At 40.6% G+C, this 27,962-nt stretch overlaps 1 protein-coding gene across 5 annotated transcripts in view; it reads left to right on the top strand.

The window, feature by feature from the left end:
• Positions 1-17,920, top strand: part of SLC9A6 (solute carrier family 9 member A6) — a 68,397-nt gene extending 50,477 nt beyond the window's left edge. For 4 of the 5 annotated variants that reach the window (XM_049871810.1, XM_049871811.1, XM_049871812.1 and 1 more), the window contains 4 exons: positions 3,647-3,677; positions 6,029-6,108; positions 13,510-13,615; positions 16,630-17,920. In XM_049871810.1, the coding sequence (XP_049727767.1) occupies positions 3,647-3,677; positions 6,029-6,108; positions 13,510-13,615; positions 16,630-16,902 (490 nt within the window). In that variant the 3' untranslated portion in view covers positions 16,903-17,920. Of the gene's footprint in view, positions 1-2,412; positions 2,503-3,646; positions 3,678-6,028; positions 6,109-13,509; positions 13,616-16,629 lie in introns of all 5 variants that reach the window. The other variant, XM_049871813.1, reaches the window with a different exon arrangement.
• Positions 17,921-27,962: the final 10,042 nt, after the last annotated feature.

Raw genomic sequence — 27,962 nt, 5'->3', positions numbered from 1 at the left:
CAGAAGCTGTGTTTGCAACTTCTCTTCCCTTCCTCCAAATTTGCCTAGCTTTGGGGATGCTGATAAGCTCTTAAAGTTTAAGATTCACGCAGACTTAGCTTTGGAGTTCTTGCTCATTTACTTACTAATTCTGTGATCTTGGGCAAGTTATTTAACATTTTAAGCCTCACTTTTCCTCATCTGTAGAATGTGTATAACAGTTCTACCTCTTAGGGTTGTTGTGAAGATTCAATGAGGTAATGTATGTAAAGCTCTTAGCACAGCATTTCATTCATTTAGCAAATACTTACTGAGCACCTGGCCATCTGTCAGGCACTGTTTTAGGCTCTAGCTCAGTGGTTCTCAACTCACACGATTGTGCCCCCAGGGGACATTTGGCAGTGTCTGGAGACATTTGTGATTGTCACAACTGGGGGAGGGGGTGCTACTGGCATCTAGTGGATAGAGGCCAGGGATGCTGCGAAGCATTTTACAGTGCACAGGACATGCTTTCCTTTAACCCACTCCCAATACCACCCTCCAAGAAAGAATTATCTGGACCAAAATGTTAGGAATGCCAAGGTTGAGAAACCTTGCTCTAGAAATGTACAGTGATAGTAATGAGAAAAGGTCCTTGGTCTCCTCAAGTTTATACTTGAGTGAGATACAATAAACTAGTAAACAAGTAGATGAGTATGACAATTTCAAATGGTATTAAATGCTGTGATGACAATCAAACAAGGTACTGTGATAATGACTGAGGATGGAGGTTTATTTTTTAGGAGGAAGTCAGGAAAGTTCCCTCTGAAAGGTTACATTTGAGCTCAGTCTACCTGTATGACAAGATGTTGCCACTTACACGATGATCAGAAGAAAAGTAGTGCAGGCAGAGGGAAAAGCAAGTGCAAAGGCCCTGAGGCAGGAACAAACTTGGCCTGTTTAATGGACAGAAAAATAAGCCCACGTACCTGGAGTATAGTGATTGAGGGGGAGGTTGGAAATGAGGTTGGGCAAGATCTTACAAAGGTAGCGGTCAACAGACTGTTCCTATAAAGGGCCAGTAGCAAATATTTTAGACTTTGTGGGCCATAAGGTCTCTGTCTCTGTTTTCAGCTCTAGTAGGACAGCAGCCATAGACAATATATAAATTAATTGGTGTGCCTGTGTTCCAATAAAACTTTATTTACAAAAATAGATGACACGTCAGATTTGGCCCATGGGCTGTCATTTGTAGACTCCTGCTATAGGGTCTTGTAGGACATGGTAAAGAGTTTGGATTTTTAAATTACAATTGGAAATCTTGGTGGATTTTTAAGCAAAGGAATGGTATGATCTAATTTGCAGTGTAAAAGGATCACTCTAGCTGTTGTGTGAACAATGGGTCCTCAGTGAGTTAGAGCCAGCCAGCTGTTTCTGCCTCCTTTCACATAACTTTGTGACAGTCACATTTGGCTCCCTGCCATTTACCAAACATACTTTGCACTTTTCTGTCTCTGAGCCTTTTTTCATATTGTTCCTTCTGCCTAGAATTCTCCTTTCCTCCTAGTAAATGACTCAGCTAAAGTGCCTCCTTTGATCTCGATCTTTTCTATCCGAACCACTCTTCTGTTTGCGTACCGCTGGGTATCTGTACTCTGGTACTTATGTCATTCAGCCTTGTAATAATAATATTAACAATAATAGCCTTGTTATAATAATAGCTACAGCTTAGTGAGTGTTTTATGATGTATCAAACACTCTGCTAAAATCTTTAGATACATTTTTTTTCCTTTAATCTTTGCAGCAACTCTGCATAGTGGACATTATCCCCGTTTTCCAGGTGGTAAAATTAAGGTTCATAGGGCTGTATAACTTGACTAAGTTTACACAGCTAGAATGCAAATGAGTTCAAATTTGAGCCCAGCTCCCCCTGAATTGCAAAGCCCTTAGGAATTACGTTATAGTTATGTCTGTCTCCCCCACTAGTCTGAGCTCCTTGAGGACAGGGGCCATGTCTAATTCATGCCTATGCCCTGTGCCTAGTACAGTGCCTGGCAAATAATAGGTGCTCTATAAATGTTTATTGCATTGAATTGGCTGCAGATAAAGTACAACTGGCTATTACAGATGTGCTGTCTTCAAGACCACTAGATGTCACTTTAGATGCATAAATCTGGTTAGAGTTTAATGTGAGTAAGAAGATACTAAATAGCCTCTGGTACTTTTAACAAAGAAGAAATGAACCTTTCTTTGAATTATGAATCTGGTCATGGACATTTGTTTTCAAGTACTGGACCGTGATTCACTTGCGTTCCAGATGAGGTCTTGTATCATTTTCTTCCCTTCAATGCTGTTTGTATTCTGGGGTGTTACTGCTACAGGCTTCTTACACTGCTGTGTTTTCTGTAGTAGTTAGCTTAATCGATAAACATTTGAGCACCTATTGTGTGTCAGGTACTGTGCTAGACTCTGGGGATACAGAGATGAATTGAGACATGGCCTTTACCCTCGCGGAGTTCACAGTCTATTTGGGGAGACTGACAGGTAAATAACTATAATCTACTGTGCTAAGTATTATAATAGAGGAATCTAGGAAGTACTGCAAAAGCACAGAGAGATAAATGATTCTGCCTGAGGGAGTCACGAAGTGGTTAACTTGGAACTTGAAAAATGAGTAGAAAAAAATGAGGGAAGGTACATTTCAGATAGAATAGCATGAGCAAAGGACAGAGTTGGGGAGAGGCCTAGTCGGGGTTGGCTAGTATGTAGAAGAGAGTCACGGGAAGTGAGGGTGGAAAGGTAGGTTGGGGTGTAGAGTCACTAGTTTTTAGAAAGTCCTGAGTGCCACACTTGGGACTTTGGACTTGACCCTCTGGGTTGTAACCCACTCTTAGTCTTTTGTCAAGGGAATAACCCAGTGAATTCTATGCTTTAGACAGCTAACTCTAGGGGAGAGCCTGGCAGCTGAAAAACCTCACAGCCAATGGATATAGACGCCATGAATCTGAATGAGGGCCTGAGCATGAGTAGTTGGGATGGAGAGGAGGAAAGACCTGAGAGAGCCTAGAGCAAGAATCACCAGAGTTCGTGAGTGCTCATATTTGGGGGGTAGAGAGAAGCCGAAGAAACTTCTTCATGAGGAAGCTGTTCCCTGGGAGACAGAAAGCAGGAATTTTAAGTAGATGAAAAAGAATGAAGAACCAAAGGTAAAGTTAGCTGTGAAAAAATAGTAATTGGACTCTGTCTCCAGGCATTGTAACAGCATTCTGCCATAAGGGCCAGGAGGTCCAGAAACATGCAGCTCCCTCCCGGAGTTGCATTGTGCCAGCCTTGTGTCTGGAATAGCTCCCCGGTGGCACCTAGTTGGCAACTGAGGCAGTGTTGCTTTCCTTGACTCTGCTTCCAGTGTGTTTACATCCAGAGAAGGAGATGTTCTTTTTCTGAAGCTGGTAAGTGGGATTATCAGGAAGAGAATCATTAGTAGACCCTTCTTGACTTAGAATCCAAGCTGTTGCTAAAGGAAGTGACAGTAGCCAAAACTCTACATCAACAATCAGAGAGAACAAAGAAAATATTAACTATCCCGTAGCTTCTGTGTTGAGAAAAGTAGTTGCCTGACAATGTACACATGTGAATGGATCCTTTTTTGGCTTTGAAATCTCATTTGCCTTTTGTGTTTCTCCTTTAGGGTTGGTGTTGATTCAGACCAAGAACATTTGGTAAATATGTGTTTGTATTGTTCTGGCATTTCTGTCGAATGTGTAGTCTTCTGGAAAGAAAACAATCTACTGTAGGCTTCGTTCCATTATTATTTAGATCCTGTCCCATTCGCATCAGCTTTTAACTGACATAATTCCTGGCTTTTCTCACTACTTGATAGAGACAAAACCAAATTTGCAACAGGGTGTAGTTATCAGGGGTGACAGCATTCATATATGTGGCCATACTGGGCTTTTGCCGCAGAGGAGAGCAATCTCTTAAGTGCTTCTGGGTTTTCAAGTGACTGCTCTGGCATGGGAAGCCGTTTTCCACTTTGGCTTGCGCATGAAGGACTTGCCTCTGATGTAAGCCCCACTCCAGCTGCTCTTCCTGTGTCACTTTCAAATTGGATGACCAGCAGCTGCCCTTGAGAACTGCCTAGAAGCTTTTGAATTTTCAACCAGTGTTCCCTGCCTATTAAGGGGAGTGTACTTTCTTACCCTGTGCTTCAACCTTGTCCAGATTTCCTGGCTTGCTTCCATGTGTCATTTTCTCAGTTGTTCCTGGGAACCTGAGCCTGTTGGACTGAGTGCCGTGTAACTCGGTTCCCTTTTAGACTGACCACCCCTTTCTGGTATTTTCCATTCGCTTTTTGTGTGTGCGTGTATGCGTGTGTGCACACCGCTGAATACATGACTCTGCTGGACAATATTTATAAGGGTTTATATGAGAAATCAAAGAAATTAGGTTTTGAAGATGGAAGGCATCTCATGGTAGCATTTGGTTTCAAAACACAATTCTTATGTCTGAAACAAGCCCTGGTATCTTGTCTTCAGGGTGTGGTCAAAAAAAAAGTGATCTGATTTATTCTCTAGATGCTAATTTGATTAGCTGTTGAGTGATGAGAGTGTGTGTGTGTGATATAAAAAGTATTTGCCCTCTTTTGTGGTCAGAACCTTAAAATATAATTCTTTGGGCTTGAAATATTATTCAAACCGAGCTGGATAAATTCGCATGATGCCAAGCTGCTGGGGTGGTTTCCCAGGTATAAGAGCTGCTCAATGCCTCCACCCCTGTGTCAAAACAAGAATCAAGTTATCACCCAGCCCACAAGGCAAATGCATGATCACTGTGTAAGTCTCCATCTGCTATGTCACCTCTGTTGCCACAGGGGAGAAATGGAAGTGCAGTGACAGGGAGAGAGCCAGGGAGGTGAGTACCAGTTGTGACAGACAGAAAAAAAAAAATCCCATTTTTCGCTTGCCTTCAAAACCCTGTGGATGTCTTGGTTTGTTATTTTGTTTACTCAATATTTTAAGTGCCCACTAGGAAGCACAGAGGAACATTATAGTAAGTATGGAGCGGGGACGGCATTGGGTTAAACAGGCGTGTGGGTATGGTGAAGAGACACTGAGATTTATAGTTGAATCGAGAAAGTTCTTTGGCTCTTCAAGAACTGGGGGGACACACAAACCCACGCCTAATAATATGAAAGATACAGAGGATGTTTTTTGGCCCTTGTAAGCCCGCACCGTGTTCCCTCAAACATTTTTATACTGTGAATGCTTTGATAGATGTTGAGGGGAAGACAAATTCATTTTGAGGGTCAGTAAGGACAGGAGGAAAGGAACCAAAAGCCAAAATGTAAACCCTGTGCTCTTAGAAAAGAAAAGCATGGAACCATAGAACATTAGAGCTAGGAAGGACCTTGGGGATTATCTGTCACATTTTACACATGAAGTAATTCAGGTCCAGAGAGGGAAAGGAACTTTTCCAAATTGTAATGTCAGAGCCGGGGCTCAAACTGCCAGATCGTCTAACTGCCTGACTGCTGACCACACCATACTACAAATCAGGACACAGTTGATGTTGGAAGCTCTTTCAGAAGGTGCCTGCTTGCTATCTTAGTTTTTCCTCCTAGTCTGTCAGGCTTACCATGGAATTTCCCTACTTGCTTTCATTTTGCTTGGTGTTCTAAGAACATAGTAGCAACTGTGAAAATGCTGGTTATTTTTGGAATCCATGACAATCCCCAAAGATAGGGATGTTGATGTGGTGTTTTCTGTTTAAGATACTGTTCACATTGGGAATGTAAATCTTTGCGATTTAGCTGTGAATTATCCCACACTGATTTTTAAATGATAATAGACTCATAAATCAGTAAACAGTCTGAGTAATAAAGGTGTTCAGAAACAAAATTTCTATTTTTTCTTCCAAAGCTACAAATACAAGCTATTAAATTTCGAATGTTACCCATGTTAGAGAGTTTTATAGGTAGCAGGCACTATTTCTGGATCTACAAAGGACCGTCTCTACATAAATGTGTTTTAATCTTTGTATATGCATTGATTTATTGATGATCTGTTTCTAGGGTGTTCCTGAAAATGAAAGAAGGACTACCAAAGCAGAGAGTGCTTGGCTTTTCCGGATATGGTACAACTTTGATCATAAGTATCCTTAATTGAGGAAAAAATGACAGTATGGGATAGACTGATAAATAGATAGACGGATAAATACAGTTTATTTTGACTTTTTCCTTCTCAAGGCGGAATATAGGAGCAGCCTTTAGTCCTCCCTTTCCCCTCAGTGTAGTGGAGGAGGTTCTTAAAGGAACCCACACAAATGAGCTCTTCTGAAAACCCATGAAGCCGGTAGGGACAGGTGACTGCAGAAGCTGGCTGTGCGAAGGGACTTGAGAGCCCTAATCACATACTTTCTTGGATGTACAGGTATATTTAGTAAGCAGCTTTTAATATTTATTATCCCTAAGCTAATTGAGTGAATCTGGCAAAACGTATTTGTTGGTTCTTGCCAGTGAACCTACGAGGGTGAAAGAGGAAAGGCTGTCTTAGAAAAAAGCGTGAGAATGAAATAAAAATGCAGTTGTATTAGATACCAAAACATTCAGCAATGTGCCTTTTTCGCCTGAGCTTTCCAGAGACAGTGAGATTCCCCTCTCCATTCGCACTGCCACAAACAGCTCGTGTTTTCGTTCTTGACCAAATTTCCTTCTGGTCTTCTTGGAAGTCTACTTCATAGCTTTACTTTAGGTAGTGTTGATATTCTGTGACCTGTTTAAATCGGTAATTTCTTTTAAAGCATTTGATCACTGTTTAGTAAAAGTAATTCCTTATTTGAAAATCACACCAGAAAAAGGAACCATGAAGTTCTTTCGGGCTGATGTTTACCAATACATGAATCAAAACATGGTTTATGTTCCATTGAAACAACTTTGAGACAACCATGCAAAAATTTTTTCCCTGCTTTCAACTTTTTCTGATCAAAGCCTTGTATGTTTGAAAAGAAATACACTTGACACTTAATTGTTAGAAGCTACTACTTATGTACATTAGATTGGTGCATTCAAATTTTATAAGTACTTCAAAATTAAATTATATGGAAACGATAATAGAAATATATCTGTGGTACTAAGACACCCATTAGAAAGAGAGATCCTGGCTCTTTAAGATTCTTTAATGGTTGTGTCATTGCTTTTGGCTCCATTATTAGCATTTTGGGTCCAAGCCACTTATATCTCTTGGGGCTTTTTCATACTTCTCATTTAATAAAAAAAATTTTAGTGTTTCCTGCATGAAATGTTTTGTACATTTTCTTCATACTACATAAAACTATTAAATGACCTAATGTAGAGAAAGTAGAATAGTATAGCTTAATTTTCTGTATATTCTTACAGAAGTAAACACCAACACTTGTTAGCCTCAGTACTACTGTTAAGTACTACTAGACTAAGGCTTGGTAGTTTTAAATACCTAGTGCACTAATAGAATTTAAAAAATTGATTATTCTAGATTTTGGTTCCTTTGTGTGGCTAGATTGCTTGTTTATTTAAATTGAGGCATATCTTAGATATACTAAGGTATATGAATCTTAAGTGTACAGCTTAATGTTGACCTCTATAACTACCTATATAAAGATCCGTGCTCTAGAAGTTGCCCTGTGTTCCCTTGGATGCTGATCTTTATATAGGTAGCATGATTGTTTTAGCTATTACATTGAGGCCTTTGATCCATCACAAATTAATTTTTTATATCTGGTGTGAGGTATGGGTCAAGATCTACTTTTTTTCCATATGGAAAAAAATTTACAGAGGACCGTTTATTGAAAATGCCATCATTACCAGTTGTTCTTGAGTTGATTCGGACTTAGAGCAACCCTGTGTGTGTCAGAGTAGACCTGTGCTCCATAGTGTTTTCAGTGGCTGATTTTTCAGAAGTAGATCACCAGGCCTTTCTTCCAAGGCAGGCTTGAACTGCCAACCTTTTGGTTAACAGCCAAGCACATTAAGTGTACCACCCAGGGACTCCTTACCCAACTGAATTGTAGTGGAACCTTTGTTGTAAATCACTTGGCCATATATGTGGGAGTCTGTTTCTGGACTCTCTACTATCTGCCTATTTTTTTTGCACCAATACCACACTCTTCTAATTATTGGACTTTTTAATAAACCTTTTCTGTTTGGTAGGGTAAATCCTCTAGGTTTGTTCTTCTTCAGTATTGGCTATTTTAAATCCTTTCCATTTCCATCTTAATTTTAGAAACAGCTTGCCAATTCCCCTCCCTCCCCTCCCCACACACATACAGAGAGACACACCTGCTGGCAATTTTCTTAGATTCATATATGAATCTATAGATCAATCTGGAAAGAACATCTTAACATGTTGAGTCTTCAAATCCATGAACACAGTACATCCTTCCATTTATTAAGGTCTTTAATTTCTCGTTAGTCTTGTGTAATTTTCAGTGTGCAAGTCTCGTACATCTTTCATTAGATTTATCCCTAGGTTTTTTGATACTACTGAAATGCTATTTATTTTATTTCCCAATTCTTTGTTAATATATAGAAATGCAACTGGATTTTATACATTGACCTAGTACCAGCAATTTTGCAAAATTCTCTTACTATTTCTAATAGCTTATAGGTTCTTTTTGTTTTCCGTTTATACAGTCATATCTTCTGAGAATAATGATGCATAATTTTTATTTCTTTTCCAGTACCTTATGTTTTTTTTTAAATCTTTTTACACTGCCTGGGCCTATCCAGTGCAGTGTTGACTATAAGTAATGATAGTGGACATTCTTATTCGTGGCATTAGGGGAAAATTGTTCAATATTTTCACCATTAAGTATGATGTTAGCTGTAGGTTTTTGGATCTATCCTTTGTCAAGTTGAAAATAGTTCTATTTCTAGTCTGTTGACTTTTTTGTGTGTGTGTCATGAATGGGTATTAGATATTGTTGTTGTTGATAAGTGCCATTGAGTTGGGTCCAAGTCATAGCGACCCTTTGTACAACAGAACAAAACACTGCCCGGTCCTGGGCCAGCCGTCATCACAATCATTGTTACGCTTGAGCCCGTTGTTGCAGCCACTGTATGAGTCCATCTTGTTGAGAGTCTTCCTCCCATTCGCTGACCGTCTACTATACCAAGTTTGATGTCCTTCTCCAGGGACTGTCCCCTTCTGATAACATGTCCCAAGTACTTGAGATGATATCTTGCCACTCTCACTTTCAAGGAACATTCTGGCTGTACTTTTTCCAAGACAAATTTGTTCGTTCTTCTGATTGTCTATGGTATATTCAATATTCTTCACCAACACCATAATTTAAAGGGATCAATTCTTCTTCTGTCTTCCTTATGCATTGTCCAGCTTTCACATGCATATAAGCCAATTGAATATACCATGGCTTGGGTCAGGCGTACCTTAGTCCTCAAAGTGACATCTTTGCTTTTCAAAACTTCCAAGAGGTCCTTTGCAGCAGAGCCCAATGTAATATGTCATTTGATTTCTTGACTGCTGCTTCCATGGGTGTCAATTGTGGATCCAAGTAAAATGAAATCCTTGACAACTTCAATCTTTTCTCCATTTATCATGATGTTGCTTATTGGTCCAGTTGTGAGGATTTTTATTTGCTTTATGTTGAGGTGAATCCACACTGAAGGCTGTGGTCTTTGATCTTCATGAGCAAATGCTTCAAGTCTTCTTCTGTTTCAGCAAGCGAGTTTGTGTCATCTGCATAATACAGGTTGTTAATGAGTCTTCCTCCAATCCTGATTCCCCATTCTTCTTCATATAGTCCAGCTTCTTGGATTATTTGCTCAGCATACAGATTGAATAAGTATAGTGAAAGGATATGACCCTGACACACACCTTTCCCAACTTTAAACCAATCAGTATCCCCTTGTTCTGTTCGAATGCTGCCTCTTGATCTATGTACAGGTTCCTCATGAGCACAATTAAGTGTTCTGAAATTCCCATTCTTTGCAATGTTATCCACAGTTTGTTATGATCCACACAGTCGAATGCCTTTGCATAGTTAATAAAACACAGGTAAACATCCTTCTGGTATTCTCTGCTTTCAGCCACGATCCATCTGACATCAGCAATGATATCCTTGGTTCCATGTGCTCTTCTGAAACCGGCCTGAATTTCTGGCAGTTCTCTGTCGATATACTGCTGCAGCCATTTTTGAATGATCTTCAGCAGAATCTTGCTTGTATGTGACATTAATGATAATTTCCACATTCGGTTGGATCACCTGTCTTCGGAATAGGCATAAATGTGGATCTCTTCCAGTCAGTTGGCCAGGAAGCTGTCTTCCATATTTCTTGGCATAGACGAGTGAGCACCTCTAGCGCTGCATCTGTTTGTTGAAACATCTCAATAGGTATTCCATCAGTGCCTGGAGCCTTGTTTTTCACCAATGTCTTCAGAGCAGCTTGGCCTTCTTCCTTCAATACCATCAGTTATTAATCATATGCTACCTCCTGAAATGGTTTAATGTTGTCCAATTCTTTTCGGTACAGTGACTCTGTGTATTCCTTCCATCTTCTTTTGATGCTTCCTGTGTTGTTCAGTATTTTATTCATAGAATCCTTCAATATTGCAACTTAAGGCTTGAATTTTTTCTTCAGTTCTTTCAGCTTGAGAAATTCTGAGAGTGTTCTTCCCTTTTGGTTTTCTAACTCCAGGTGTTTGCACATGTTATTATGATACTTTTTCTTCTCAAGCCACCCTTTGAAATCTTCTGTTTAGCTGCTTTCCTTCATATTTCTTCCTCGCTTTAGCTACTCTGCATTTAAGAGCAAGTTTCAAGAGTCTCTTCTAACATCCATTTTGGCCTTGTCTTTCTTTACTGTCTTTTTAATGATCCCTTGCTTTCTTCATGTATGATGTCATCTCACAACTCCCCTAGTCTTCAGTCTTGTGTTCAATGCTTGAAATCTGCTCTTGAGATGGCCCCTAAATTCAGGTGGGATATACTTAAGGTTGCATTTTGGCTCTCGTGGACTTGTTTTAATTTTGTCCAGCTTCACCTTGAACTTCATATAAGCAATTGATAGTCTGTTCCACAATCGGCCCCTGGCCTTGTTCTAACTGATAGTGAGCTGCTCCATTGTCTTTTTCCATAGTTGTAGTTGATTTGATTCCTGTGTATTCCATCTGGCAAGGTCCACATGTATAGTTGCTGTTTATGTTGTTGAAAAAAGGTGTTTCCAATGAATAGGTTGTTGGTCTTGCAAAATTCTGTCATGCGATCTCTGGCATCTTTTCTGTCCCAAGGCCATATTTTCCGACTACTGTTCCTTCTTTGGTTCCAGCTTTCGCATTCCAATCGCCAGTAATTATCAATGCGTCTTGATTGCATGTTTGATCAATTTCACGCTGCAGAAGTTGGTAAAAATCTTCAATTTCTTCATCTTTGGCCCTAGTGGTTAGTGCGTAAATTTGAATAATAGTTGTATTAACTGGTCTTCCTTGTAGGTGTATGGATATTATCCTGTCACTGACAGTGCTGTACTTCAGGATGGATCTTGAAAAGCTCTTTTTGACGATGAATGTGGCACTGTTCCTCTTCATTTTGTCATTCCTGGCATAGTAAACTCATTGCTGTCGAGTCAGTTCCAACTCATACTGACCCTATAGGATAGAGTAGAATTGCTCCATAGGGTTTCCAATGAGTGGCTGGTGGATTTGAACTGTCAACCTTTTGCTTAGCATCCAGGCTCTTAACCACTGCACCACCAGGGCTCCCTGGTAAACTATTAGACCCTCTAATTCAAGATGGCCAATACCAGTCCATTTCAGCTCACTAATGCCTAGGATATCTATCTTCAAATGTTCCATTTCATTTTTGACAATTTCCTATTTTCCTGCATTCGTATTTCATGAATTCCATGTTCTGATTATTAATGGATGTTTGCAGCTATTTTTGCTCATTTTGAGTTGTGTTGCATCAGCAAATGAAGGTTCCAGAAGCTCTATTCTATCCACGTCATTAAAGAGATATTATCAGATGTTTTTTCTCCATCAGTTGAGATGATCATGTGTTTTTTTTTTTTCTCCTTTTAATCTGTTACTATGCTGATTTCTGTTGGTTGATGGAATGTTAAACCATTCTTGTATTCTTGGAACAAATCACACTTGGTCATGATGTGTTAATTGTTTATATATGTCACTGTATTTAAATCACTGACTTTTGGGGTCTTTAGTTTTGTGTTTATTTTCATGGGAGATATTGACATACGAATTTTTTTCTTATAATGTCTTTGTCAGGTTTCTGTAACAAGATTATGCTGGCTTCATGAAATAACTTGGGAAGTAGTCCCTTTTTTTTCTGTTCTTTGGAGAAGTCTGTATAAGATTGGTGTTGTTTCTTCCTTAAGTGCTGGGAAGCCTTTACCAATGAAACCGTCTGGGCCTGGAACTTGTTGTATGGGAAGGTTTTCGATTTCTTTAATGGATACAGGACTATTCCGTTCTTCTTCTTTTTTGAGGGGGGGGAGTTTTGGGCAACTTTTGGTTTTAAGGAATTTGTTCTGGTAGAGTTCAAATACCAAGAGTTGCCTTAATACTACTTTATTAAGTACCACTAGACTAAGACCTGGTAGTTTTGTTTACTTGATACACTAGTAGAATTCATCATTCCAGTATTTCAGTTTCTTTGTGTGGCCAGATGTTTTATAAAGTACATGTATGTATTTATATAGACTGCTTTAATCTTTACTTAGAATTTATAATGATGGAAATTCTTAAAATATTTTTCCCATTTTCAATTGAGAACAACCTTAAGTTCTAATTTTAGAAAGTAGGCATATGATATATGTGTCTTTCCCCTTTTCTCGCTCCTTTTTCTGTGATTCCCTCTTTTTATGAGAATCATATATTATCACATCTATTTTTTTAGGAGAATAAATGAATACTGAATGAGGGTCTATAGTAGAGAAACTCACTAGCCATAATTAAAATGTCTTTAGAATTGACTTTCCTTTCCTCCTTAAAGGTTTATAGGAAAAGAAACAACTTGATGCTGAAGTTCAGCTTATACCCTTCAAGAGGCCAGCTTACTCCCCAATAAATCATCAAAGCCATTTTTATTGTTGTCTTCTATATACTGGAATATTTAATCTCATCTGTGACTGTTATCATTGTTTACTTTCACCCTGTCTCCTTCACTTTAGAGTGATTTTCTCTTTCTTTTGGTTTTAATCAGACCAGAAAGGCAATACGGTGTAGTGGAAAGGGCACACAGGCTTTGGAGTCAAACCAATCTGGGTTAGAGTATTGGTCCCCCATTTACTGACTTGTGTGACTTGAGGCAGATCATTGAGCTCCCTGTGCCTCAGTTTCCATATCTGTGAACTAGAAATGATCATAAACTCTCCCTTGGCTATCTCACTGACATAATGTGAAGACGAAATGAGAAAATGCAGGTGAAAGCCCTTTGTTTTCCTCTGAAGTGGCTGGTGCACTGTGATGGTAGTTATTATCAAATGAGTTGTTGTTTTAAAGTTGTGAAGAAAGGAATGAAGCTCTTCCTTAACCAGCACAGCTACCTGAAGCCTCTGCTGACGCATAGCGGGCCTCCTCTTACAACAACCCTCCCTGCCTGCTGCGGACCCATTGCGAGATGCCTGACCAGTCCTCAGGCTTATGAAGTAAGTTAGATATATGACAACTAAGTTCTTCATTAAGCTGAATCTACTTGCTTTATGGATGCGTTGCTGGTTTTGTTTGCCTTTGTGTTACAAAAACCACGAGAGAGAATGTAAGCATATTTTTGCTCAGTAGATTGACAATACACAGAAATCTATAAATATAATTCATAGCCTTTGAAATATCAGTTGAAAGCGGGTACAGAATAGTACCTCATCTTACTGTAAGTGATTTTAGTAAAGAATTCAATTTCCGTGCTGTGCTGGCTTCCATTTATTTGCAATATGTGACCTGAGCTCAGTATTAAATGTATGTTTTCATCTATAAATTAGAGCTGTCACAGTGACATAGAGAAGATTAGTAAAAAACATGATGCACCTAAGAGTGCAACAGATGGTCTATTATATCCAATTTGGGTGGAGGGCAAGTTTCTCTACCTCTGTGCCCCGTTGCTGGGAGACATGAGCATATCTAGATACAATCAAGATTCCAGATTTGTGCCTGAGCTACTGACATGACTGGGGACTTCGTAGGTATTGCAGGTGAGGAATAAATGACAGATATGCTAAGCAGCCTTTATTTTTGAATGTGAACCTTTGAAACTTAAGCTTTCTAATTCTGAACCAAGCCTTTGGAAATAATTGATGGCATCAAGTAGGCACCCATGTTAAAAAAAAAAAAAACCTATTTCTGTTCCTCTGATACACCAGTCAGAGCTTTGAATAGAGAGGGGAAGCTGTTGTGAAGCAGTATAGACATGCACCCGCACCGCCAGTTCCCTACGACCTCTGTTGTGGCATGTTGGAGCAGCCAGACTTCATGAGTGGCAGGAGTCAGAGCTTACAGGGAACAGATGGGAATGAGTAGACATGGTGGGGGCGGCACCCTGGATCAGGGAGGAGTGCCCTACAGCTTCTACAGCTTTGTGTTGTGTGGAGTCAGTGTACACTTCTGACCTTTGGCTGGTAGACTGGGGTAACTGGCCATGTTGCCTTGTCCTTGTCTTTCCTTCCCACATTGTCCAGGCTCCCCTCGCAAGCATGGTCTCCATTTCCTCTGGGCGCCGTGTGCCTACATAACTCTGTGCAGAGGGCTCAGGCATCTCTGTCAGTTAAGCCATTGAGGCTTGGCTCTTGGGTTCCAGAGACCCATTCACCATCACTGAAAGCCAAGGAGTTCCACAAGGACTGTATGTTCTGTGGAATATAATAAAGTAGAACACACCATCAGACTTAATGTTTTATATTTATTTTTTCATGTTGTTAACTACTTTTTTTAGTTACAACAGTGACAAATTCATGGCTAAATATTCAAACACTATGGAATGTACAAAGCGAAAACTAAAACTCGCCATTCTGCTCCCACCTGCATTCCCCAGAGGTGGTCTTTATTAAAGGCTTATTGTAGACCTCCTGATGTATTTTCTCTGTACAAACTCATACAGTAAAACCTGTGAAAGCTGGAATCTGTGCAAGGTGGAAACCTGTCAGAGAAGGAAAACTCAGATATTTTCCACTAATAGAGAGCAATGGAAAAGTGGTGAGTACACCCTGTCAAAGGCGGAAAACTTGCAAGACTCAGAAAAACAAGGCAGTCCCATGGAGTTCCAGCTGTCATAGGTTTCATTGTATATGTGTATATAACTCTGGCATTGTTTTACACAAATAGAACTGTAATAAGTGTATTGTCCTGTTACTTACTTTTTTTCATTTAATGATACATCATGGATCTCTTTCTATATGAGTACATTAGTTATGTTACTTTCTCTTTTTTATGGCTGCCTAGTACTCCATTGTGTGGCATAATTTAGTACTCCATTGTGTGGCATACTATGGATAGATATTTGTTTCCTTTTTTTGGTTTGTTTGCTACTGCAAACAACCATTACAGTGGACATGCTTGTACGTATAAATTTACCCAAGTATATAAAGTTACATATGTAGGATAGATTTGCATATAAAATGTCTCTATCAGTTCTACTTCATTCAGGGAGTATTAATCACAGACTTTTTTTGCAAGATCAATATGAGTATTTAGAAGGATTCTTACTCTTTACATTAGAAAAAGAAATGACCTTTTTTCTGATTTTTAAAAGTAATACACTATGTACTCATCATTTTAAAATGCCCTTCCAGATTTTTCTCTGCATATGTATATTTTTTATTTACCGAAGCAGGGCTATATTTTCTTGACTCTTTTCTGTAGGAGTCTATTTAATATACTATTTTGGCCACAAAACTCCCATTAGAACCAAAGGTTACCAAGCTGGGAGACAAGTATGGGGTCAGTACATTTGGGGAATGTTGTACTTCTACCTAAAAAACCTAGTGCCTCTAGGCATTGTTAATACAGAAGTGAAAGCTTTGTCTATTTAAAGCCATTAAGTAATTCCACTTACATTTAGTGAGTACTTCCTGTGTTCCACACACTGTGTTTAGATAGTTGGATTGAGCACCGAAGACCATGTAGTCCCTCCTTTTATGGGGGTTACAGTTTTTTTACAGTCTAGCGGGGGTGTGGGGAGCAGATCAGTATGCAGCAGTTATGATGAGGGGTCCGCTGTGCCCTAGGGTAGGGCTGTGTGCAGGGTGCTACGTGAGCGTGCAGGAGGGGCATCTCGCCTAGTCTTGGAAGATCAAGGAAGTCTTCCTGCACAAGGTGACTTGTAAGCAGAGACCTTAATGACAAGTAGGCGTTAGTCCTATGAAGGAGGGCAGAGGGGACAACATGTAGACCAGCCTGGAGGTGAGGGAAAGATTTGGGCAACCGTCAGCAGTTCATCCGACTGGCACTCCATGGGGATGTCGGGCAGAGGAGGCAGGTGGTGGCAGGAGATAAAGCTAAAGGGGCCAAGTCACAGCGTCTACGTCTAAGCCAAGGTAAGGACTTTAGACTTTATCCTGAGGGCAGTGGGATACCACTGAAGGATCTTTAAGAGGAAATCTTAAAATTCTCCTAGTAGAAATGTTTCTGAAATTTCTTCACAATTCTTAAAACTTAATTGCTTTGCCTTTAGAACCAGGAACAACTGAAAGATGACGACTCAGATCTTATTCTCAATGATGGTGACATCAGTTTGACATACGGGGATTCTACCGTGCACACGGAGTCGGCAGCATCCGGCGCTCCTAGGAGATTTATGGAAAACAGTTCGGAAGATGCCTTGGATCGGGAGCTTGCTTTCGGGGACCACGAACTGGTCATTCGGGGCACACGCCTGGTTCTTCCCATGGATGATTCTGAACCGCCGTTAAATATGTTAGATAATACGAGACACAGTCCAGCCTAAGCTCCTTAATCCTCACCTAGTGATTTGTGACATTTGCACATGTGATTGTGAAGAAATCTGTACTACCTACGAAGTCCCAGTGCATGTCTCGGAATGTCCAAGCTGTATAAATACTATTTATATGGCATAGAAAGAATATAAATATCCTGTACAAGGCAAATTGTGAACAAACTATCCCTTTTCTGTTTTATCGGCTGCACTATGTAGAATGGATTCGTTTTAGAAAGTTCTTTTCACAGTGATGTTGTGTGTTCTGTTAGCTTTCTGTCTCATTTCTAAATATCAGAAGTGACGAATTTCCTCCTTTTCATGTTGACCTGACACTTAACTGGTGTGCCAAGTTCCTGTGATGTGAATTTATTTTGTGCGCAGGGGGAGGGAGCCGGAAGAGGAAGGGCCGTGGAGCAAGGAGCGAGGGAGGAGAGGCTCTTTTGTTGGAGAACTTTTGTTGACTGCTGCTGCCTTTGTTGTGACCTTTCTTTCACCCCTTTCTTTGACGGGTCTGTTGTGGTCACGGAGTTGTTGAAGTGTAAGGCTGAGGGCATTGGATCTTGCCCCATTCAGGTTGGGGAGGAAAGTATGGGGCCCTTCTCCCCCTTGCTGTGAAAAGACAGATTCGGCCATTACCATACACTGCTGTGGAGAAAAGGAGGCTGCAAATGACTTCCAAGACTTTCTTTTTTCCCCGGAGCCGGCCCATCAGAGTTACATCCAGCCTGTTGAGCCAAAGTACAGGGGTATATAGTTCAGAGCACTTGGCGGTTTCCACTTGGAGAGGCTGGGGCCGGAGGGGGCAGAGGGCAGGGGGCAAATAAAGAGCCTGGGGGTTGCAGAGCTCTCTCTTTGCAGACATGTAAATATTCTGTACCAGATAAGTTTAAGAAATGTAATTGCTGCTTAACTTTTGATTATGGACTTTATCTGTATAGCGAGCTTTGTGGTCAGAAGTTTTTGTATCACTTGAAATTGCTGCTCTTTAGCAGCCAGACAGGAGCAAAATGTAAAATTTTTGAACTTACTGTGTCTGATTGTCATTTGTTAGTCTGTAGTTGATGTTACAAGTTAATTTATGAGTCCTTGCTAGTTTCCCACTACACCAGTGGTAAGAGACACGGAAAGGCTTTGGGGCGCCCTCTCCTGAGCATGTGTGGTCAGAGCTGGCGGCGCCCTTGTGTGCACTCGGTGGGTGTAGTTGTCTTCCTTTCTGTGTTATCTTTTTTAATATTAACACCTAAGCTGCCGTGTATCTGTGTGTGTGTGTGTGTGTGTGCGTTTACATGTTTCAAGGAAGAGCACGGAAAAATTTCTCATTTCATATTTGGAGTGTGAAAGGGAGTTTTATTTGGCAATGATAAAAATACTAAAGGCGCACTGATAAAGTACACTTCAAAAGGGAATCCTTTTTCATGTCGCTTCTGACCTGTTAATGTTTTTGAAGAAAAATACAAACTTCGGGGTGTTTTTTTTCCCCCCTCAGGTCTGAGTAGCGTTGCCTTACATTTTACCCATTTAGAAAACTGATTTACGTGATGTTCAGATTTTCCAACGTAACACATCTTTCCAGACCAAATATGTACATGCTCTCCAAGAGGAATCCGTGCTGGTGAAAACAGTCCTTGAGATTTTGAGGGAATTGTGCCGTCACCCCCTTTAGTGGCAGCTGTAACTGTTGGCATTGCCCTTTGTTGTGTAGCGGTAGCAACTTTCCTGCTATGCAGGAACCCTGTGAAGTGTGCGTTTTGTACGACTTGTCCTCCTCACGCAGTAAATAATCTCTTGTTAATGTATGTCTGAGCTTCAGCCTCGTTCACCCACAGAGTCACTCAAGTTGTGAAAGGTTATACAATAAATTAACAACTACCTTTTTTATTCTGTCAGGTTACTGAGCTCACTTGATGAAAATGGCTGTAAATACTTAGCATGACATATTCAGTAACTCGTCTGTTTCGGCATGCATGAAACTTTATTAGGGACGCTGACAAAGCTTGAGTCCACTAAATCTGCCTTCGTACTTTATCAAAGGGGAACCAGGACTGCCGTGCCCACGTCAGCACCTGGAAGACTATCCTCTCCTCCAGCCCGTATGCACATCTCCAAGCGAAGAGGAAAACCCCCGCCCTGCTCAGAGGCCTGCTGGCTTTAGACACCAGAATGAACTTTGATGAAGTACAGTGTGAGCTGCCATCCTGCACAGTAGAACTGCTCTTGGACTTGTTTTTCTGTTGTTTGTGGAACTACACGTTCGACTGACTTGAACATTGCATCTTTTAAAGTTATTTTTTAAGGTTCCTTGGCATTTTATCCTAGTTGTCTGTGTTTGGCAATGTGCTGTTAAAGTAATAGACTTCTAATCTTTATGTGTCTTTTGTTTTCCTTTGGAGTTCTTCGACAGATGTTATAGTGATTTCTTAGAGGAAAATCTGCCATTAAAAAAAAAATGATAGCCTTGCAAATAACCACTCACGTATTTGAGTTACCATTTATTCTATTGAGAAGTAAAGAGTACTGACTTCATGTATTTTTCCACCTATATATCTACTGGGAAATGGGGAAGACTGATGTTTGAAAAAGAAACAAACAGAAACCAAATGGAACTTAACTTACGGGGTGGCAAAGTCTTGGTGTTTATGTATAAAGGTGGGTGTATTTGCTTATGGTCACAATCGAACCATTTAAGAAATACCTAAAGCAGTCTAGTTCTGTTACATTGATTCGTAGCCTATTAGCTCAGTAATAGATAATATCATGAACATTTTAGTTCCATTCTATGGGGAGAGTAACTTCTGTACCCAGCTAGGTAGAGAGGCAGTGCCAGGTTTGGTTGAGAGCATGTTCACACAAATGTTTCTTCCTCCAACTTAAAGTTACAGCTCGCTTTTGGTACATGAGAAGCTTTATAGGTTAGAGTTTTCTGATGGCAACTTTGTCTAATCTAGTAATGGAACCAGCCACACTGTCTGTGCTGTGGAGGGCCATGGCAGCTTTGTTTCCATCCACCCCAGCTCCCTTTTCTCATGGCCCAGTGAGAGAGAGGCGGTGGGTCTGCAGACAACCGGCTTTTTTCTTGCACAAGCCCATGTTTTTGTTTGTTTGTTTGTTTGTTTTTATTTATTGTGCTTTAGGTGAAAGTTTACAAATCAAGTCAGTCACTCATACAAAAAGCCATATACACCCCGCCGTGCACTCCCAGCTGGTCTCACCTTAATGAGACAGCACACTCCTCCTCTCCGCTCTGTATTCCTCATGTCCATTCAGCCAGCTCCTGTCACCCTCTTCCTTCTCATCTCGCCTCCAGGTAGGAGTTGCCCACATAGTCTCATGTGTCCAGTTAAGCCAAGAAGGTCACTCCTCACCAGTATCATTTTCTGTCTTAAAGTCCAGCCCAATCCCTGTCTGAAGAGTTGGCGTTTGGGAATGGTTCCAGTCTTGGGCTAACAAAAGGTCTGGGGACCATGACCTCTGGAGTCCTTCTAGCCTCAGCCAGACCATTAAGTCTGGTCTTTTTACGAGAATTGGAGATCTGCATCCCGCTGTTCTGCTCCCTCAGGGGTTCTCTATTGTGTTCCCTGTCAGGGCAGTCATTGGTGGTAGCCACACACCATCTAGTTCTTCTGGTCTTGGGCTGATGCAGTCTCTGGTTCATGTGGCCCTTTCTGTTTCTCGGGCTCATATTTACCTTCTGTCTTTGGTGTTCTTCATTCTCCTCAGCTCCAGGTGGGCTGAGACCAATTGATGCATCTTAGATGGCTGCTTGCTATCATTTAACACCCTGATGCCACTCTCCAAAGTGGGAGGCAGAATGTTTTCTTAATAAATTTTATGATGCCAATTGACTTAGATGTCCCCTGAAACCATGGCCCCCAACCCCCCGCCCCTGCTACGCCAGCCTTCGAAGCATTCAGTTTATTCCGGAAACTTTTTGCTCTGGTTTAGTCCAGAAGTGCTGACCTCTCCTGTATTCTGTGTTGTCTTTCCCTTCACCTAAAGTAGTTCTTATCTATTATCTAATTAGTAAATAAGAATATTTTCTTCCGTGTTTAAACTTCTTCTAGAGTTCTTATAATAGTAGTCTTATACAATAGTTTTCCTTTTGCAGCTGACTAATTTCACTCAGCATAATGCCTTCCAGGTTCCTCCATGTTATGAAATGTTTCACAGGTTCCTCACTGTTCTTTATCGATGCACAGTATTCCATTGTGTGAATATACCATAATTTATGTATCCATTCATCCGTTGATGGGCACCTTGGTTGCTTCCATCTTTTTGCTACTGTAAACAGTGCTGCAGTGAACATGAGTGTGCATATATCTGTTCGTGTGAAGGCTCTTAATTCTCTAGGATATACTCCAAGCAGTGGGATTGCTGAATCGTATGGTAGTTCTATTTCTAGCTTTTTAAGGACGCGCCAAATCAATTTCCAAAGTGGTTGTACCATTTGACATTCCCACCAGCAGTGTAGAAGTGTTCCAATCTCTCCACAACCTCTTCAATATTTATTATTTTGTGTTTTTTGGGTTAATGCCAGCCTTGTTGGAATGAGACAAAATCTCACGGTCGTTTTGATTTGCATTTGTCTAATGGCTAATGATCATGAGCATTTCCTCATGTATCTGTTAGCCATCTGAGTGTCTTCTTTAGTGAAGTGTCTACTCATATCTTTTGCCCATTTTTTAATTGGGTTATTTGTCTTTTTGTAGTTGAGTTTTTGCAGTATCATGTAGATTTTACAGATCAGGCCCTGATCGGAAATGTCATAGGTAAAAACTTTTTCCCGGTCTGTAGGTAGTCTTTTTACTCTTTTGGTTAAGTCTTAGGTGTTTGATCTTTAGGAGCTCCCAGTTATCTAGTTTTTCTTCTGCATTGTTAGTAATGTTTTCTGTACTGTTTATGCCATGTATTAGGACTCCTAACATTGCCCCTATTTTTTCTTCCATGATCTTTATCATTTTAGATTTTATGTTTAGGTGTTTGATCCATTTTGAGTTCATTTTTGTGCATGGTGTGAGGTATGGGTCTTGTTTCAATTTTTTGCAGATGGATATCCAGTTATGCCAGCAGCATTTGTTAGACTGTCTTTTCCCCATTTAACAGACTTTGGGCCTTTGTCAAATATCAGCTGCTCTTATGTGGGTGGATTAATGTCTGGACTCTCAATTCTGTTCCATTGCTCTATGTATCTGTTGTTGTACCAGTACCAGGCTACAGTGGCGGTATAATAGGTTCTAAAATCAGGTAGAGTGAGGCCTCCCACTTTGTTTCTGTTTTTCAGTAATGCTTTACTTATCCGGGGCCTCTTTCCCTTCCATATGAAGTTGGTGATTTGTTTCTCCATCTCATTAAAGAATGTCATTGGGATTTCAATCAGAATTGTATTGTATCTATAGATGACTTTTGGTAGAATAGACGTTTTTACAATGTTAAGTCTTCCTATCCATGAGCAAGGTATGTTTTTCCACTTATGTAGGTCTCTTTTGGTTTTCTTGCAGAAGTGTATTGTAGTTTTCTTTGCATAAGTCTTTTACATCTCTGGTAAGATTTATTCCTAAGTATTTTATCTTCTTGGGGGGCTACTGTAAATGGTATTGATTTGGTGATTTCCTCTTCATTGTTCTTTTTGTTGGTGTAGAGGAATCCAAATGATTTTTGTATGTTTATCTTGTATCCCGATACTCTGCTGAACTCTTCTATTAGTTTCAGTAGTTTTCTGGAGGATTCCTTAGGGATTTCTATATATAAGATCATGTCCTCTGCAAATAGAGATGCTTTTACTTCTTCCTTGCCAGTCCGGATGCCCTTTATTTCTTTATCTAGCCTAATTGCTCTGGCTAGGACCTCCAGCACAATGTTAAATGAGTGGTCATAAAGGGCATCCTTGTCTGCATGTGAGCAGCCTTCTGAGATACAGTTGTTGGTCTCTTTCCATTCAGAGCAAAGGAACATGAAGACAACCAAAGACCCAAGGCAACAATTAGTCCAAAGAACTAATGGACCACAGGAACCACAGCCTACACCAGCCTGAGACCAGAAGAACTAGATGGGGCCCAGCTACCACTATAGACTGCTCTGACCAGGATCACAATAGAAAGTCCTGGTTAGAGTGGGAAAAAACAAAAAATAAAATAATGTAGAGCAAATTTCAAATTCATAAAAAAGGCCAGATTTACTGGTCTGGGAGAGACTGGAGAAACTCCCAAAACCGTGGCCTCCTCTCTAACTTGGAACTGAAGCCAATTCTGGAGATGACTTTTCAGCCAAATAAAAGATAATAAACAAGCAATAACACACATGAGGAAAGTGCTCCTTAGAACAATCATCTATATGAGACCAAAAGTACAACATATGCCCAAAAGCAAATATAAGAAGGCAGGGAGGGGGCTGGAAAATGAGACGAATGGAAATGGGGAACTCAGGGTGGTAATGGGGAGGGTGCTGACACATTGCAGCGATGGCAACCAATGTCATGAAACAATTTGTGTATAAACTATTGAAAGGGAAACTAATTTGCTCTGTCAACCTTTGCCTAAAGCGCACACACACACACAAATGTAATGACGAGATATGTATTTACATCCATCTGACTGGCATATCTACGAACAGCAACCACACCTCTTGCTGGTGGGGATGCTATGAAAAGAGTACTTGTATCCATTGCTGGTGGAAGTGTTAATTTCTATAAAGCAATGAGGCAACATCTGGTAAAGTGTTAAAACACATATTCTCTAATCCAGTAACTCTACTTTGGGAACTCATTAATTCATTTAATAAATACTTGTTCAGCACTTACCATGTGCTAGGCATTGTTCTGGGAGGCTTTTGCTCTTAAGACCTTCAATTGATTAGATGAAACCCATCCACATTAGTACTTAAATCAGGTTACGTAAGGCCAACTGATTTAAATACTAATCACACATAAATACTTGATAGCAACATCTGGTTGAGCCCTGGTGTCATAATGGTTAAGCGCTTGGCTGCTAACTGAAAGGTTAACAGTTCAAATTCGCCCAGTGGCTCCGAGGGAGAAAGGCCTGGCAATCTGTTCCCTTAAAGATTACAGCCTAGGAAACCCTATGAGGCAGTTCTGCTCTGTTACATGGGGTCACTATGAGTCAAAATCAACTCAACTCACCTAACAACAACATCTAAACTAGTGCTTGACCACACAACCAGACATCATAGACTAGTTGAGTTGACGCATAAAATTCACCATCAGAGATGATTTGCAATGCCAGAGGAAAGCCAGGCAGGAGCCAGGCCGTGGTCAACAGAGGGGACTTTATTCTCAAAGGAATGGGAAGCCATTGTTGTTAAAAAAATGCTACCAAATCGGTTATGACTCACAGCAACCCTATGTACAACAGAAGGAAACACTGCCCAGTGAAACACTGCCTGGTCTTGTGCCATCGCCACAGTCATTGCTATGTTTGAGCCCGTTGTTGCAGCCACTGTGTCAGTCCATCTCATTGAGGATCTTCCTCTCTTTCAATGACCCTCCACCAAGCATGATGTCCTCCTCCAGGGACTGGTCGCTCCTGATACCCATTGTCATCGAGTCCATTTTGACTCATAGTGACCCTATAGGACAGAGTAGAACTGCCCCATAGGGTTTCCAAGGAGCAGGTGGTAGATTCAAACTGCTGACTTTTTTTGGTTAGCAGCTGTAGCTTTTAACCACTGCACCATCAGGTCCCTCCTGAAAACATGTCCAAAGTACACGAGACGAAGTCTTGCCATTCTCGCTGCTAAGAAGCATTCTGGCTGCACTTATTCTAAGATAGATTTGTTGGTTCTTTCGGCAGTCCGTGGTATATTCAATATTCTTCTCCAACACCACGATTGAAAGGTGTCAATTTTTCTTCAGTCTTCCTTATTCATTGTCCAGCTTTTGCATGCATATGAGGGCAATTGAAAATGCCATGGCTTGGGTCAGGTGTGTTGTAGTCCTCAAGCTGACGTTTTTGCTTTTTAACACTTTAAAGAGCTTTTTTTTTTTTGCAGCAGAGTTGCCCAATGCAATATGTCATTTGACTGGCGCTTCCATGAGCATTGATTGTGAATCCAAGTAAAATGAAATCCTTGACAACTTCAATCTTTTCTCAGTTTATCATGATGTTGCTTATTGGTCCAGTTGTGAGGATTTTTTTTTATGCTGATGTGTAATCCGTACTGAAGGCTGTATGCTTTGATCTTCATCAGCAAGTGCTTCAAGTCCTCTTTGCTTTCAGCAAGCAAAGTTTTGTCATCTGCATATCACAGGTTGTTAATGAATCTTCCTCCAACCCTGATGTCCCATTCTTCATATATAGTCCAGTTTCTCGGATTATTTGCTCAGTGTACAGATTGAATTAGTGTGGTGAAAGGATACATCGCTGATGCAAACCTTTCCTGACTTTAAACCACTCAGTATCCACTTGTTCTGTTCAAACGACTGCTTCTTGGCCTATGTACAGATTCCTCGTGAGCACAAACAAATGTTCTGGAATTCCCATTCTTCGCAATCTGATCCGTAATTTGTTATGATCCACACAGTCGAATCCCTTTGCACGGTCAATAAAACACAGGTAAACATTGTATTGTCTACTTTCAGCCAAGATCCATCTGATATCAGCAATGATATCCGTCATTCCATGTCCTCTTCTGAATCCGGCTTGAATTTCTGGCAGTTCCCTGTCAATGTATACTGCAACCATTTTTGAAAATATCTTCAGCAAAATTTTACTTGTGTGTGTGACGTTGATATATTGTTCAATAATTTCCGTGTTGTGTTGGATCACCTTTCTTTGGAATGGGCATAAGTATGGATCTCTTCCCAGTTGGTTGGCCGGGTAGCTGTCTTTTAAATTTCTTGGCATAGACCAGTGAGCACTTCCAGCGCTACATTCATTTGTTGGAGCATCTCAATTGGTATTCCGTCAATTCCTGGAGACTTCTTTTTGCTAATGCGTTCAGTGCAGCTTGGACTTCTTTCTTCAGTACCATTGGTTCTTGATCATATGTTACCTCCCGAAATGGTTGAACATCAACCAATTCCTTTTGGTACAGTGATTCTGAATATTCCCTCCATCTTCCTTTGATGTTTCCTATGTCATTCAATATTTTGACCATAGAATCCTTCAATATTGCAACTCGAGGCTTGAGTTTTTTCTTCAGTTCTTTCAGTTTGAGAAATGCCAAGTATGTTCTTCCCTTTTGGTTTTCTAACTCCAGGTCTTTGCACATTTCATTACAATACTTTGTCTTTTCCAGGCACCCTTTGAAATCTTCTGTTCAGCTATTTTACTTCGTATTTCTTCTGTTTGCTTTAGCTACTCTACGTTCAAGAACAAGTTTCAGAGTTTCTTCTAACATCCATTTTAGTCTTTCTTTCCTGTCTTTTTAATGGCCTTTTGTTTTCTTCAGGTATGATGTCCTTGATATCATCCCACAACTTGTTTGGTCTTCAGTCATTAGTGTTCAGTGCATCAAATCTATCCCTGAAATGGTCTCTCAACTCAGGTGGGATATACTCAAGGTCATATTTTGGCTCTCACAGACTTGTTTTAATTTTTTTCAGCTTCAACTTGAAGCCATTAGTGTATTTTAAGTATTGGAGTTACAAAATCTAAGTTATGTTTTTAAAAGATTACTCTGGGGGAGAATAAAAGACCATGGAGAATGCTAGGTGTAACATGGCATAGAGGCGGGGAAGCATGGAAGCTGACAAATTGGTTAGCAGCCTACGGCAATCACCTAGAGAGGAGAGAAGAGGCTTGGACTAGAGTGGTGGCAATGGAGAAGAACAAGAATGACTAGATTCAAGACCCATCTAGGAGGTAAAGTCAAGAGGATGTGCTGGAAGATTAAACAAGGAAAGGAAGAAACATCCCCCTTTTTCTAGCATTAGCAACTGAGTGGAGGATAATGGGGACATTTACCAAGTGGGCAGACTATGGGAGGGACATTTTGGAGGTTCCACAAAGAACGCTGTCTTAGTTATCTAGTGCTAAGAAACCCACTGCCATCGAGTCGATTCCAACTCATAGCGACTCTATAGGACAGAGCATAACTGCCCCATAGAGTTTCCAAGGAGCACTTGGTGTATTTGAACTGCCGACCTCTTGGTTAGCAGCCGTAGCACTTAACCACTATGCCACCAGGGTTTCCCATCTAGTGCTGCTATAACAGAAATACCACAAGTGGGTGGCTTTAACAAAGAGAAATTTATTCTTTCACAGTCTAGTAGGTTACAAGTCCAAATTCAGGGTGTCAGCTCCAGGGGAAGGCTTTCTCTCTCAGCTCCAGAAGAAGAGTCCTTGTCATCGATCTTCCCCTGGTCGAGGAACTTCTCAGGCACAGGGACCCCAGATCTAAAGGATGCACTGTGCTCCCAGTGCTGCTTTCTTGGTGGTATGAGATCTGCCCCCCACCACTTCTTTCTTTTATATCTCAAGAGATTGCCTCAAGACACAGTCTGATCCTATAGAGTCCTGCTTCACTAACACACTGCCGCCCATCCTCCCTCATTAACATCATAGAGGCAGGATTTACAACATGTAAGAAAGCCACACAATACCCGGAATCATGGCCCAGCCAAATTGATACACATATTTTTTGGGGGACATAATTCAATCCATGACAAACGCAGTTTTGACATGCTGTCTCTTGGGATGTCTACAACAACCATTGGTTGTATGAGTCTAGGGCTCAGAGAAGACTGGTCTGGGAGCACACATTTGGGAGTTGTTGGCATGCAGCTGGTATTTAGAGCCACTGGAATGTATGAGATCACCAAGGCAGAGAAAAGACCCTTTAAAAAGTTCAAAAACCAACTCAATGAATTCCAAACAAAATACTCAGATACTTGAGGGTTTTTAAAATAAATGATTTGGAAAGATTTCTTCCCCCAAAAAACAAACAAACAAAAAAGATCACAGCCTTGGAAACCCTATGGGGCAGTTCTCCTCTGCCCTATAGGGTTGCTATGAGTCGGAATCGACCCGATGGCAGTGGGTATTAGGTATAGGCAATGAGTACAGTAGGTATTTTTTAATCTACATTTTAATTTCCTCTTAATAATGCTGTGT

This window comes from Elephas maximus, chromosome X (genome assembly GCF_024166365.1).
Source record: "Elephas maximus indicus isolate mEleMax1 chromosome X, mEleMax1 primary haplotype, whole genome shotgun sequence".
Classification (NCBI taxonomy): domain Eukaryota; kingdom Metazoa; phylum Chordata; class Mammalia; order Proboscidea; family Elephantidae; genus Elephas; species Elephas maximus.
The sequence above is the reverse complement of the archived record's forward strand: the minus strand, read 5'-3'. Positions and strand labels throughout refer to the sequence as shown.